The sequence below is a fragment of the Oncorhynchus tshawytscha genome, unplaced genomic scaffold, assembly GCF_018296145.1.
Source record: "Oncorhynchus tshawytscha isolate Ot180627B unplaced genomic scaffold, Otsh_v2.0 Un_contig_1538_pilon_pilon, whole genome shotgun sequence".
Taxonomy (NCBI): domain Eukaryota; kingdom Metazoa; phylum Chordata; class Actinopteri; order Salmoniformes; family Salmonidae; genus Oncorhynchus; species Oncorhynchus tshawytscha.
The window spans coordinates 102,501-117,500 of NW_024609660.1; the positions used below are offsets into that span (position 1 = coordinate 102,501).

Here is a 15,000-nt window from a genome sequence, read left to right on the forward strand (position 1 = left end):
TTAACCATCCAGGCCACTTCTAAGAAGATGTCCTTCTACAACAACATCCAGACAATCCACGTCAAGAAGAAGGTTGGCTGTACCGATAATGTACCGATCTGCTGACCTAACGGGGACAAAGTTCAAGAGGATGCGGCCGGTATACAAGTCCTAATAATGAGCCAACTCATCACGTACTGTAAGTCCTCTCCAACGGCCCTCAAATCTCTCCTTTAACCCTTCAGTTCAGTCCCAAATGCAACCTTATTCGCTATAGTGCCTTGTCAAATGAAGTGCATTTCATAGGGATTAGGGTACAATATGGGATGTAGCCTCCGTCGGCCCAGCCGAGGGGGCGCTGATGTGATGCTAGGTGATGGCGAGCCGCTTGTACATGCAGGGTGAGACCAGACAGAACTGAAGCAGTGCACTTTTTACAGGCAGAGGAGGATGAATGCAACGCTGATGATGAGAGACATTTGTGCAATACTTGTGGATGTAGACTGAGACAACAGAAAGAAAGGGAGGGGGGAGAGAGGGAGACAGGGGGAAGAGGGGGAGACAGGGGGAAGAGAGGGGGAGAGAGGGAGAGAGCGGGAGAGAGGGAGACAGGAGGAGAGAGGGAGACAAGGGGAGAGAGGGAGAGAGGGGGAGAGAGGGAGACAGGGGAGAGAGGGAGACAGGGGGAGAGAGGGAGACAGGGGGAGAGGGGGAGAGAGAGAGAGAGAGAGGGGGAGAGAGGGAGACAGGGGAGAGAGAGGGGGAGAGAGGGAGACAGGGGAGAGAGGGGGAGAGAGGGAGACAGGGGGAAGAGAGGGGAGAGAGGGAGAGAGGGAGACAGGGGGGAGAGAGAGGGGGGAGAGAGGGAGAGAGGGAGAGAGAGGGAGACAGGGGGAGAGAGGGAGACAGGGGGGAGAGAGGGGGAGAGAGGGAGACAGGGGGAGAGAGGGGGAGAGAGGGAGACAGGGGGAAGAGAGGGGGAGAGAGGGAGACAGCGGGAGAGAGGGAGAGAGGGGGGGTAGAAAGGTAGATAGAAGGAATGGAGAGATGGTGAATATGGAATTGAGGGGAAGATTTTAAAAAAGACAGAGGGAGAAACCCAGTGGGCAAAAACTGGTTGAATCAACGTTGTTTCCATGTCTTTATTCCTGTACACAAGAAAGCAAAGGTAACTGAACTAAATGACTCTCGCTAGTTGAGGATCATATCACCTCTACCTTACCTGACATCCTAGACCCCCTTCAATTCGCTTACCGCCCCAATAGATCCACAGAAGAGGAATACCTACGTCAGAATGCTGTTGATGGACTATAGCTCAGCCTTCAACACATATTACCCTCCAAGCTCATCTGAACCCCGCCCTGTTCAACTGGGTCCTGGGCTTTCTGACGGGCCGCCCCAAGGTGGTGAAGGTAGGAAACAACACCTCCACTTCGCTAAACCTCAACACTGGGGCCCCACAAGGGTGCGTGCTCAGCCCCCTCCTGTACTCCCTGTTCACCCATGACTGCGTGGCCATGCACGCCTCCAACTCTAATCATCAAGTTTGCAGACGACACAACAGTAGTAGGTGTGATTATCAACAACAATGAGACAGCCTACAGGGAGGAGGTGAGGGCCCTGGCAGAGTGGTGTCAGGAAAATAACCTCAACGTCAACAACACGAGGGAGCTGATCGTGGACTTCAGGAGATAGCAGAGGGATCATGCCCCTATCCACGTCAATGGCGCCGCAGTGGAGAAGGTGGAAAGCTTAAAGTTCCTCGGCGTACACATCGCTGACAATCTGAAATGGTCCACCCACACCAACATCAGGAGGCAGAAGAAATCTGCCTTGGCCCCTAAGACCCTCACAAACGTTTACAGATGCACAATTGAGAGCATCCTGTCAGGCTGTATCACCGCCTGGTACGACAACTGCACCGCCCGCCACCGCAGGGCTCTCCAGAGGGTGGTGCGGTCTTCCCAATGCATCACCAGGGGACACTACCTGCCCTCCAGGACACCTACAGCACCTGATGTCACAGGAAGGCCAAAAAGATCATCAAAGACATCAACAACCTGAGCCACGGTCTGTTCACTGTGCTATCATCCAGAAGGAGAGGTCAGTACAGGTGCATCAAAGCTGGGAACGAGAGACTGATAAACAGCCTCTTTATCAAGGCCATCAGCCTGTTAAATAACCATCACCACCCGGTTACTCAACCCTGCACCTTTGTGGCTGCTGCCCTACATACATAGACATGGAATTACTGGTCAGTTTAATAATGGAACACTAGTCACTTTAATAATGTTTACATACTGCTTTACTCATATGTATATACTGTATTCTATTCTACTTTATAAACTGGGTGGTTTGAACCCTGAATGCTGATTGGCTGACAGCAGTGGTATATCAGACCGTATACCACGGGTATGACAAAACATTTGTTTTTCCTTCTATAATTACTTTGGTAACCAGTTTATAATAGCAATGAGACACCTTGGGGGTTTGTGGTATATGACCAATATACCACGGCTAAGGGCTGTATCCAGGGACTCTGCTTTGCATCGAGGCTAAGAACAGCCCTTAGCCGTGGTATATTGGCCATATACCACACCCCCTCGGGCCTTATTGCTTAAGTATTTTAGTTAATGCCACACCGACATCGTCCTAATATTTATATATTTTTGAATTCCATTCTTTTACTTTTCGATTTGTGTATGTTGTGAAATGTTAGATACGACTGCGCTGTTGGAGCTAGGAACACAGGCATTTCATCTAAATATGTTATAAAGATGTGATAAACATCTAAATATGTTATAAAGATGTGATAAACATCTAAATATGTTATAAAGATGTGATAAACATCTAAATATGTTATAAAGATGTGATAAACATCTAAATATGTTATAAAGATGTGATAAACATCTAAATATGTTATAAAGATGTGATAAATATGTGTACTTGACCAATAAAATAACATTTGATTTGATTTCACCTAAAAAATTAAATGTGATGTTGAATCAACATGGAAAACTGATTGGATTTGCAAAAATTCTTCAAAGTTTGGTATTTTTTTCACCCAAAGTAGAGCCTAAATACAATGACATGGGGACTTTGGGGTTGTTGTCTTGTTTGTATATCGTTGTATTTTATATTTGTGTGACTGTCCTTGTCAGTGTATTAGTGTTTTTGTTACTTGTCATGTTTAGTGTTTTTATGTGGACCCCAGGAAGACTACTGTACCTGCTGCTTCTGCTGAAATTAAAGCAATCTGTCAGTTGATGACACAGTTGATCACGTGACACGGGTTGACGCGTGCAACGTTTGAGCAGCGGAACGCGACCGATTTACCAAGAGGGCACACTGGCATGCACTGGCACAGCTGGTTGTGTCATCCAGTATCAGCTGGAGAACGGTGCTTGTAGGCTTTCCTGTCCACCGTGATCGGAAACGAGGTGAATTGCCTGACCTATGGAGCAAATGTTCATCCCCGCGTCCGGAGTTCCTTACTAATAAATAGAGAGTGAAAGGGATAGAATGAGAAAAGGCAACGAGAGAGAGAGAATAATTTGTGCTTCTGCGTTTGAGTTTAGTGAAGTTGTGACAGTTTACAAACGCTAAATGGATTTCCACTTTCATTGCACTCTAACAACGAGAGAGAGAGAGAGAGAGAGAGAGTGAGAGAGAGAGAGAGAGAGAGAGAGCGAGAGAGAGAGAGAGCGAGAGAGAGAGAGCGAGGGTGCGCGCGTCAAAGGTACATCCAGCGTCTGTGAGAAGAGTCGCAGCGTCCTCCTCGAGCCGAAGTTTGATCTCTGCGCGCAGAGGAAGGATTCTAATTCCACAAGTACGATGCGTCATCGGAAGTGTTTTGGATATGTATGTACCGCTGTTTACCTGTGGACGGCGTTCTGCTTTAAAGGTAAGTAGGCGCAGGTATATATTTAGCATATTTTACGCAGAAAGAAACAACTGTCAGTGCATAGAAGTGTTTCGAGAGATTAAAATTAAACACCCATCGGTATCGTGAAGTTTACATCAATAACTGGTAATTCCATTTGCCTATGCCATTTTTGCACTATAAAATAAATACACAAACCAAATGAATAGGATACTTGTAGATTATTTAATTGTATGGTAATACTTTTAAGGGAAAGAAAATAATGGAACGTAATGAAAAAAAAGTGGAAAAACCATGGTATTGTCATGATCCAGAGATGTATCCCGAATTGCGAAACGTGTAGAAGTGAGTAACACAGATGTTATGATAATGAAGGCTATCTATATCACGACCTGTCGATTTAGAGCTGTCAAATCCTTCCTCGTTTGTATGTGTGTGTGTGTGTGTGTGTGTGTGTGTCTGTGTATGTGTGTGTGTGTGTGTGTGCGCGTGTGTGTGTCTCCGGCACCATGACCTCCTTAATACTCCGGTAACATCTGTTGTGTATGTCTGAAGGAGCTGGGGCGGGGAGGCACAGGCACGCGCTAAAACCAATATCCCGAGAGGGAGCAATATCCTTTACCTCAGCCAGAGCACGATCATCTGGGAATACTGGACTGAGGAATCCACGCCAATAGGTCCGGGATCGAGAGAGGACGATGAAGCATTCAACATTATGTTTAGACCATCGGGCTACATTTCGTTTTCCATGTAGGCCTTTTAATTGATCCATTTGGGTTCATTCCATTTATTTTGATTTATTTTACACTCCCTTACCTACCTAGGCTGGGTCAGTCCCAAAATGCGCCCTATTCCCTCTGGTTTAAAGTAGTGCACTACATAGGGAATAGGGCTCTGGTCTAAAGTAGTGCACTATATAGGGAATAGGGCTCTGGTCTAAAGTAATGCACTATATAGGGAATTAGGCTCTGTTCTAAAGTAGTGCACTATATATAGGGAATAGGGCTCTGGTCTAAGGTAATGCACTATATAGGGAATAAGGCTCTGGTCTAAAGTAGTGAACTATATAGGGAATGGGGCTCTGGTCTAAAGTAGTGCACTATATAGGGAATAGGGCTCTGGTCTAAGGTAATGCACTATATAGGGAATAAGGCTCTGGTCTAAAGTAGTGAACTATATAGGGAATAGGGCTCTGGTCTAAAGTAGTGAACTATATAGGGAATAGGGTGCCATTTGGGACATATTAGGCACCTGAAAATGTTCTAACTCCAAAACATAATACTGATGAACAGTGAATCAAATGAAAAACATTGACTGTTTTTTTGGCACTGACTCTCCTTACACTGACTATATGCACACTCACTAGACTCTACCCACACACTCACTAGACTCTACCCACACACTCACTAGACTCTACCCACACACTCACTAGACTCTACCCACACACTCACTAGACTCTACCCACACACTCACTAGACTCTACCCACACACCCACTAGACTCTACGAACACACTCACTAGACTCTACCCACACACTCACTAGACTCTACGAACACACTCACTAGACTCTACCCACACACTCACTAGACTCTACCCACACACTCACTAGACTCTACCCACACTCTCACTAGACTCTACCCACACACTCACTAGACTCTACCCACACACTCACTAGACTCTACCCACACACTCACTAGACTCTACCCACACACTCACTAGACTCTACCAACACACTCACTAGACTCTACAAACACACTCACTAGACTCTACCCACACACTCACTAGACTCTACCCACACACTCACTAGACTCTACCCACACACTCACTAGACTCTATCCACACACTCACTAGACTCTACCAACACACTCACTAGACTCTACAAACACACTCACTAGACTCTACCCACACACTCACTAGACTCTACCCACACACTCACTAGACTCTACCCACACACTCACTAGACTCTACCAACACACTCACTAGACTCTACAAACACACTCACTAGACTCTACCCACACACTCACTAGACTCTACCCACACACTCACTAGACTCTACCAACACACTCACTAGACTCTACCAACACACTCACTAGACTCTACAAACACACTCACTAGACTCTACCCACACACTCACTAGACTCTACCCACACACTCACTAGACTCTACCCACACACTCACTAGACTCTACCCACACACTCACTAGACTCTACCCACACACTCACTAGACTCTACCCACACACTCACTAGACTCTACCCACACACTCACTAGACTCTACCCACACACTCACTAGACTCTACCCACACACTCACTAGACTCTACCCACACACTCACTAGACTCTACCAACACACTCACTAGACTCTACCCACACACTCACTAGACTCTACCAACACACTCACTAGACTCTACCAACACACTCACTAGACTCTACAAACACACTCACTAGACTCTACCCACACACTCACTAGACTCTACCCACACACTCACTAGACTCTACCCACACACTCACTAGACTCTACCCACACACTCACTAGACTCTACCCACACACTCACTAGACTCTACCAACACACTCACTAGACTCTACCAACACACTCACTAGACTCTACAAACACACTCACTAGACTCTACCCACACACTCACTAGACTCTACCCACACACTCACTAGACTCTACCAACACACTCACTAGACTCTACAAACACACTCACTAGACTCTACCCACACACTCACTAGACTCTACCCACACACTCACTAGACTCTACCCACACACTCGCTAGACTCTACCCACACACTCGCTAGACTCTACCCACACACTACTGTGAAATGCTTACTGACCAGCCCTTTGCCTACACACACACTGACACACACAGCCAAAGACACCACCACGTCTGGCAAAAGCGGTCTATTGTCAATCATCAATACGGCTGTAGAGCCAGTGGACTCTGAGAGTTGAGGATTCCCTCCATGAACCTGTGATAGCCAGTGGACTCTGAGAGTTGAGGATCCCCTCCATGAACCTGTGATAGCCAGTGGACTCTGAGAGTTGAGGATCCCTCCATGAACCTGTGATAGCCAGTGGACTCTGAGAGTTGAGGATTCCCTCCATGAACCTGTGATAGCCAGTGGACTCTGAGAGTTGAGGATTCCCTCCATGAACCTGTGATAGCCAGTGGACTCTGAGAGTTGAGGATCCCTCCATGAACCTGTGATAGCCAGTGGACTCTGAGAGTTGAGGATTCCCTCCATGAACCTGTGATAGCCAGTGGACTCTGAGAGTTGAGGATTCCCTCCACGAACCTGTGATAGCCAGTGGACTCTGAGAGTTGAGGATCCCCTCCATGAACCTGTGATAGCCAGTGGACTCTGAGAGTTGAGGATTCCCTCCATGAACCTGTGATAGCCAGTGGACTCTGAGAGTTGAGGATTCCCTCCATGAACCTGTGATAGCCAGTGGACTCTGAGAGTTGAGGATCCCCTCCACGAACCTGTGATAGCCAGTGGACTCTGAGAGTTGAGGATTCCCTCCACGAACCTGTGATAGCCAGTGGACTCTGAGAGTTGAGGATCCCCTCCATGAACCTGTGATAGCCAGTGGACTCTGAGAGTTGAGGATTCCCTCCATGAACCTGTGATAGCCAGTGGACTCTGAGAGTTGAGGATTCCCTCCATGAACCTGTGATAGCCAGTGGACTCTGAGAGTTGAGGATTCCCTCCATGAACCTGTGATAGCCAGTGGACTCTGAGAGTTGAGGATTCCCTCCATGAACCTGTGATAGCCAGTGGACTCTGAGAGTTGAGGATTCCCTCCATGAACCTGTGATAGCCAGTGGACTCTGAGAGTTGAGGATTCCCTCCATGAACCTGTGATAGCCAGTGGAGTCTGAGAGTTGAGGATCCCCTCCATGAACCTGTGATAGCCAGTGGACTCTGAGAGTTGAGGATTCCCTCCATGAACCTGTGATAGCCAGTGGACTCTGAGAGTTGAGGATTCCCTCCATGAACCTGTGATAGCCAGTGGACTCTGAGAGTTGAGGATTCCCTCCATGAACCTGTGATAGCCAGTGGACTCTGAGAGTTGAGGATTCCCTCCATGAACCTGTGATAGCCAGTGGACTCTGAGAGTTGAGGATTCCCTCCATGAACCTGTGATAGCCAGTGGACTCTGAGAGTTGAGGATTCCCTCCATGAACCTGTGATAGCCAGTGGACTCTGAGAGTTGAGGATCCCCTCCATGAACCTGTGATAGCCAGTGGACTCTGAGAGTTGAGGATTCCCTCCATGAACCTGTGATAGCCAGTGGACTGTAACAGTTGAGGATTTGAGGGATTGTGTCTTGCTGGTTCAGTATGTACCTCACTTTAGCCTTTTGAACCAACCTCCATCCATCACACACAGGTATCACCATTAAGGTATCCAATCATCTTTATGTCTACTGTGAGACGGATATGAACGTTTTTAAAATCACCTCCAATCTCTCTCAAGGTTATGACTGACTGACCACTGACTGGCCCTCAATTACACATTTTTATGGGGTCGGAAATCAAAAGTTTGTCGAACGATTTTGTATTTTGGAAGTACATTTCAAAATGCGTATTTCCTGTTTCCTGTTGTGAAGACTGTGTAATATCAATTAAAGGAATGTTGTCAGCCTCAATCTTCAGTAAATGATACATATTGACACCATGTATTTTAGATGGAATCAGGCAGAAGGTTTGGATTGTTAAATGAGTTGTATTTTGTCAATGAAACGTTTTAGGTTGAACGATACAGCAGCTCAATGTATTGATCTCCTTAATGTTTGTGACTCCCTTGTTATTGGTTCCCGTTCTGAGCTTGTCTGCATACCAAATGGAACACTATTTCCTTTATAGTGCACTGCTTTTGACAAAGGCCCATAGGTCCTATAGGGTTCTGGTCAAAAGCAGTGCACTATATAGGGAATAGGGTGCCATTTGGAACACATTTCTTGGTTTGGCTCTCCCTGGTGATATCTGATTCTGAAATTCATTTTTTACAACAAGATCTTCTGGAACTATTTTTAGGATGGACAGGAGACTCCCATCATCCTCAGAATAGTTCTAATGGTGTTGTTCTGTTCTCTGTTTGATTAGTCAATGAGAAGAAAGAACCATAGAAGTGAATAGCAGGTTTATGTGGTTGTCTTCTCGGAGCCTCTACGTGTGGGGATTTGAAACATGTCGAGTTGGTCTTTTAGTCACAAAGATGTCCCTTGCTTTTTGTTGTTGTGTAAAAACAACACACTGTAAAGAGGTCTCGCAATGCTTTCTAGGATGGACGAAAGACCAAACTGGTATCCTGGAGTCTCTGGTGGTTGTTTATCCCCCCGTCAGTGATGAAAAGCTGTTTGGGCTTAACCCGTAACCTCTGACCTCTGAGAGATCTGTCATGGATTTCATTTAGGTGGAAATGTTTCAGCTTAGTGGCTGGCCTCAGGGCTTTAGACAGATGTTCTGTGGTGTGTGTGTGTGTGTGTGTGTGTGTGTGTGTGTGTGTGTGTGTGTGTGTGTGTGTGTGTGTGTGTGTGTGTGTGTGTGTGTGTGTGTGTGTGTGTGTGTGTGTGTGTGTGTGTACTCCAGTGTCAGTGTGTATCTTGGATATGACATGTAAAGTGTCAGTTAAACCGTGATGTTGAACATGTATGGCTCATGTTATGGTGTTTTAGCTGAGCCATACAGTGTGTTATTATAAGAGGTCGACACAGCAATGAACCCCATACAATTCCCATATGTATCCTGACTCCCATATCTGCTTCTGCTACAGTATATTGTTAACTCCTTAACATATTGTTAACTCCCCTCCCTGATCAACCGATTGCTCAGTTTGTCCGGGCGGTCAGCTCTAGGAAAAGTCTTGTTGGTTCCGAACACTCAATTTGTTTGGTGTGACGATGACATACAGCGCATTCAGAAAGTATTCAGACCCCTTGACCTTCTCCACATTTCGTTACGTTACAGCCTTATTCTAAAATGGATTCAATTGTTTTTTTCCTCATCAATCTACACACAAAACCCCTTAGGGACAAAGCTAAAACTGTTTTTTAGAACTTTTTGCTAATTTATTAAAAGTAGAAAACTGAAATGTCACGTTTACATAAGTATTCAGAATTTTACTCAACACTTTGTTGAAGAACCTTTAACAGCAATTCCAGCCTCTAGTCTTCTTGGGAATGACACTACAAGCTTGGCATTCATGTATTTGGGGAGTTTTTCAGATCCTCTCAAGCTCTGTCAGGTTGGATGGTGAGCGTCGCTGCACAGTTATTTTCAGGTCAGGTCTCTCCAGACATGTTGGATCGGGTTCAAGTCCGGGCTCTGGCTGGGCTCTCAAGGACATACAGAGACGTGTCCCGAAGCCACTCCTGCGTTGTCTTGGCTGTTTGCTTACAGTCGTTGTCCTGTTGGAAGGTGAACCAGTCCTCAGCGCTCTGGAGCAGGTTTTCATCAAGGATCTCTCTGTACTTTGCTCGATTCATCTTTGCCTCAATCCCGATTAGTCTCCCAGTCCCTGCCGCTGAAAAACATCCCCACAGCATGATGCTGCCACCACCATGCTTCACCGTAGGGATGGTGCCAGGTTTCCTCCAGATGCTTGGCATTCAGGCCAAAGAGTTACATTTTGGTTTCATCAGACCAGAGAATCTTGTTTCTCATGGTCTGAGAGTCTTTAGGTGCCTTTTGGAAAACTCCAAGCGGGCTGTCATGTGTCTTTCACTGAGGAGTGGCTTCTGTCTGGCCACTCTACCATAAAGGCCTGATTGGTGGAGTGCTGCAGAGATAGTTATCCTTCAGGAAGGTTCTCCAATCTCCACAGAGGAACTCTAGAGCTCTGTTAGAGTGACCATCGGGTTCCTAGTCACCTCCCTGACCAAGGCCCTTCTCCCCCGATTGCTCAGTTTGGCCGGGCGGTCAGCTCTAGGAAGATTCTTGGTGGTTCCGAACTTCTTCCATTTAAGAATAATGGAGGCCACTGTGTTCTCCAATCAAGCTATAGAAACTCAAGGATGATCAATGGCAACAGGACACACCTGAGCTCAATGTTGAGTATCATAGCAAAGGGTCTGAATACTTATGTAAATAAGTAATTTATTTTTTCAATTTTTTATACATTTGCTAAAAATGTGAAAACCCCTTTAAAAAAAAATCTTTGTCATTATGTGGTATTGTGTGTAGATTGCGGAATTTAAAAAAAAGATGTTATCAGTTTTAGAAGAAGACTGTAACATAACAAAAAGTGGAAACAGTCAAGGGGTCTGAATACTTTCCAAATGCACTGTATACAAGAGTTGGCACAAATGGAACTGGGACTAGTCCATGTGCCCTGACCTGGTAGAACCTCTGGGCCCCAGTTCCCTGCTATTTATCAGGTCATGTGGTGTGGAAACACTCCTGGCCCTGTAAGAGGAGGATGCATCCCAACAGCCCCCTGTCTATGACTGCTGTCTATGACTGCTGTCTATGACTGTGTCTCAAAAGGCACCTTTATATCGGTAATAGCCAGGCTGGCATTTACATCACTGGTCTATAGTTGATCAACTCTTGTATGACATAGTGCTTTTTTAAAGGTGGCCGGCCCACCACATCATAGCAGCCCCTGTTTGTTAGACGGAGAATGTCAAGGCATGATTCCCCTAGATGTGAGTGGCATTCTTTTATGTTGACATTCTGGAGACAAATGAGCATGATTCTGGATAATGGAATTCATTGCGGTCGTGTATGTACATTTTACACTGTGCCAAGGCTGAAACATGAGGCAAGGTGAATGAACGGAACATGCATCTTGTAGATTGTCATTTAGTTCAGCGGTTGGCCCGTCTAGACGTAACCATGGTGATTGCATTTAGAATGCGGTTGGGTAAAGAATGTATTCTCCGTCTGATGTCACTACCATCAACAACTATCATCATCTGACAGAATGGAAACATCTAGGGAATAGCATATCACAGATCGTTGCCACTGTAACATTTGCCTGTTTAGATTGTATTGTATTGTATTGGAAGGCAGCAGTGCACTCAGAGGCACTTAAACTGGCTGCTTCATTGTAACAACAGCCTCGTGCCCCATGAAATAAAAGGTTTTATTTTAGTACAACACAACTGAATGGTATTGATCGAAGACGCTTCTCTCGTATGAACATTGGAGTTATGAAGGGAACCTAATGCAGTGAAACTGGGAGATGGGAGCCTTTGAAGTGGAGTTATGAAGGGAACCTAATGCAGTGAAACTGGGAGATGGGAGCCTTTGAAGTGGAGTTATGAAGGGAACCTAATGCAGTGAAACTGGGAGACGGGAGCCATTTGTTGTAGGTGATTGTTTTGTGGTCGTTTGGCTACGTTGGTTGGTCTCTGATGGTGGATTGGTTTATTTAATAAACATTGTGACATGATGTCACAATGAGTTAGAGAAGAGATGGAAGGAACTAGGGAGAAAGAGGATAATTTTTATTTATTTATTTTATTTTACCTTTATTTAACCAGGCAAGTCAGTTAAGAACAAATTCTTATTTTCAACTGCCTGTTCAGGGGCAGAACGACAGATTTGTACCAGCTCGAGGGTTTGAACTTGCAACCTTCCGGTTACTAGTCCAGTGCTCTAACCACTAGGCTACCCTGCCGCCCCAGATGGGGGGAAGGAGGAGGAAAAGAGATGAGGGGAAAGAGGAGGAAAAGAGATGAGGGGAAAGGGGAAGAGAAGAGATGGAGGAATCCTAAACTAGGTCCCTGGTTATATTACGTTACAGAAATACTGCGGCCCAAATAGCATCCTATTCGTTACATAGTGCAATGTTTTTGAACAGAGCCCTATGGGCCAATAGGGTGCCATTTGGTACGGGACCCATCAGTGTATAATCCTGCCCTATTTCTTGCCTTTATGACCTGGTTATGAGCCAGGGATTTTCATCTCTGAAGTACACAACAAACGTCCAAAGGCTGCATCTGAAAAGGCACCCTATTCCATTAATAGTGCACTACTTTTAACCAGGGCCCATCTGAAATGGCACCCTATTCCATTAATAGTGCACTACTTTTAACCAGGGCCCATCTGAAAAGGCACCCTATTCCTTTAATAGTGCACTACTTTTAACCAGGGCCCATCTGAAATGGCACCCTATTCCTTTAATAGTGCACTACTTTTGACTAGGTGCAATTTGGGACGCCCTCGGACTTTCACAGAAATCACATTAGGTGATTTAATACTAACAAAGACACAGGATTTCCTGTTACTCTCTGATTCAATCTGGTTCACTAGAACAGGCTAGGATGTTGCTTTAATCCAGACAAGGTCATGGTTATTCATTTCATTATGATAGCAAATGTGTGTATTCAAACTAATCCTGTATTCATCGAATGTACTTTTCAATACTTGTTCCCTGAATATAGTAGCGACCTTGACCCAACACCTAGCGACCTTGACCCAACACCTAGCGACCTTGACCCAACACCTAGCGACCTTGACCCAACACCTAGCGACCTTGACCCAACACCTAGCGACCTTGACCCAACACCTAGCGACCTTAACCCAACACCTAGCGACCTTGACCCAACACCTAGCGACCTTGACCCAACACCTAGCGACCTAGCCAAGAGGTTCAGATCTCTTTGCGTTACAGCTACAGTAAGGTCCTGGGTTGACAATCTCAAGGTCACAGGTTCAAGCCCTGGTCTGGACTGACTTCGCTACAATATTGACAAGTATAATGGGATAGATTGGGCTGAGGTACATCCCATAATACACCGTGATCTGAGACATGGGGCCTAGGCAGTGGTGTAAAAATACTTGAAAGTACTACTTAAGTTCTCTGGGGGGGGGGTGTATCTGTACTTTATATTTATATATACTGTATATATTATTTATTATTATAAAAAATAATGTAAACCCTTTTTCGTCATATCCAATTGGTAGTTACAGTCTTGTCCCATCGCTGCAACTCCCGTACGGACTTGGGAGAGGCGAAAGGTCGAGAACCGTGCGTCCTCCTGCTTGTTGACACTTGGCTTAACCCGGAAGCCGGCCGCACCAATGTGTCGGAGGAAACACTGTCCAACTGGCGACCGGGTCAGCCTGCATGCGCCCGGCCCACCACAGCAGTCGCTAGAGCACCATGGGACAAGGACATCCCAAACCCTTCCCTGACCCAGATGACGATGGGACAAGGGCATCCCAAACCTGTCCCTGTGTGTCGCCTCAGGGGTTTCCAGGTCGCAGCCAGCTGCAACACAGCCCGGTATGGAACCAGGATATGTAGTAACGCAGCTAGAGCTACAACACAGCCCGGTATGGGACCAGGATATGTAGTAACACAGCCATCTGCAACACAGCCCAGTATTTTTTAATTTAATTTTACCTTTATTTAAAACTAGGCAAGACAACTAGGCAAGTCAGTTAAGAACAAATTCTTATTTTCAATGACGGCCTAGGAACAGTGTGTTAACTACCTGTTCAGGGGCAGAACGACAGATTTGTACTTTGTCAGCTCGGGGGTTTGAACTTGCAACCTTCCGGTTACTAGTCCAACGCTCTAACCACTAGGCTACCCTACATATCCTGGTATGATGTAAATGTGTTGGAGAGGGCCCCTGGCCATCTGTAAATGATGCCTGAGTGTTGGAGTTGGCCCCTGGCCATCTGTAAATGATGTCTGAGTGTTGGAGTGGGCCCCTGGCCATCTGTAAATGATGTCTGAGTGTTGGAGTGGGCCCCTGGCCATCTGTAAATGATGTCTGAGTGTTGGAGTGGGCCCCTGGCCATCTGTAAATGATGTCTAACTGTTGGAGTGGGCCCCTGGCCATCTCTAAATGATATCTGAGTGTTGGAGTGGGCCCCTGGCCATCTGTAAATGATGTCTGAGTGTTGGAGTGTGCCCCTGACCATCTGTAAATTATGTCTGAGTGTTGGAGTTGGCCCCTGGCCATCTGTAAATGATGTCTGAGTGTTGGAGTGTGCCCCTGGCCATCTGTAAATGATGTCTGAGTGTTGGAGTGGGCCCCTGGCCATCTGTAAATGATGTCTGAGTGTTGGAGTGTGCCCCTGGCCATCTGTAAATGATGTCTGAGTGTTGGAGTGGGCCCCTGGCTATCTGTAAATGATGTCTGAGTGTTGGAGTGTGCCCCTGGCCATCTGTAA

At 46.1% G+C, this 15,000-nt stretch overlaps 1 protein-coding gene across 1 annotated transcript in view; it reads left to right on the forward strand.

The window, feature by feature from the left end:
* The first annotated feature begins 3,674 nt into the window (after window positions 1–3,674).
* Window positions 3,675–15,000, forward strand: part of LOC112241283 (neuronal acetylcholine receptor subunit alpha-7-like) — a 68,896-nt gene continuing 57,570 nt past the window's right edge. The window contains exon 1 of the mRNA XM_042316676.1: window positions 3,675–3,883. Within this exon, the coding sequence (XP_042172610.1) occupies window positions 3,814–3,883 (70 nt within the window). The 5' untranslated portion in view covers window positions 3,675–3,813. The remainder of the gene's footprint in view (window positions 3,884–15,000) is intronic.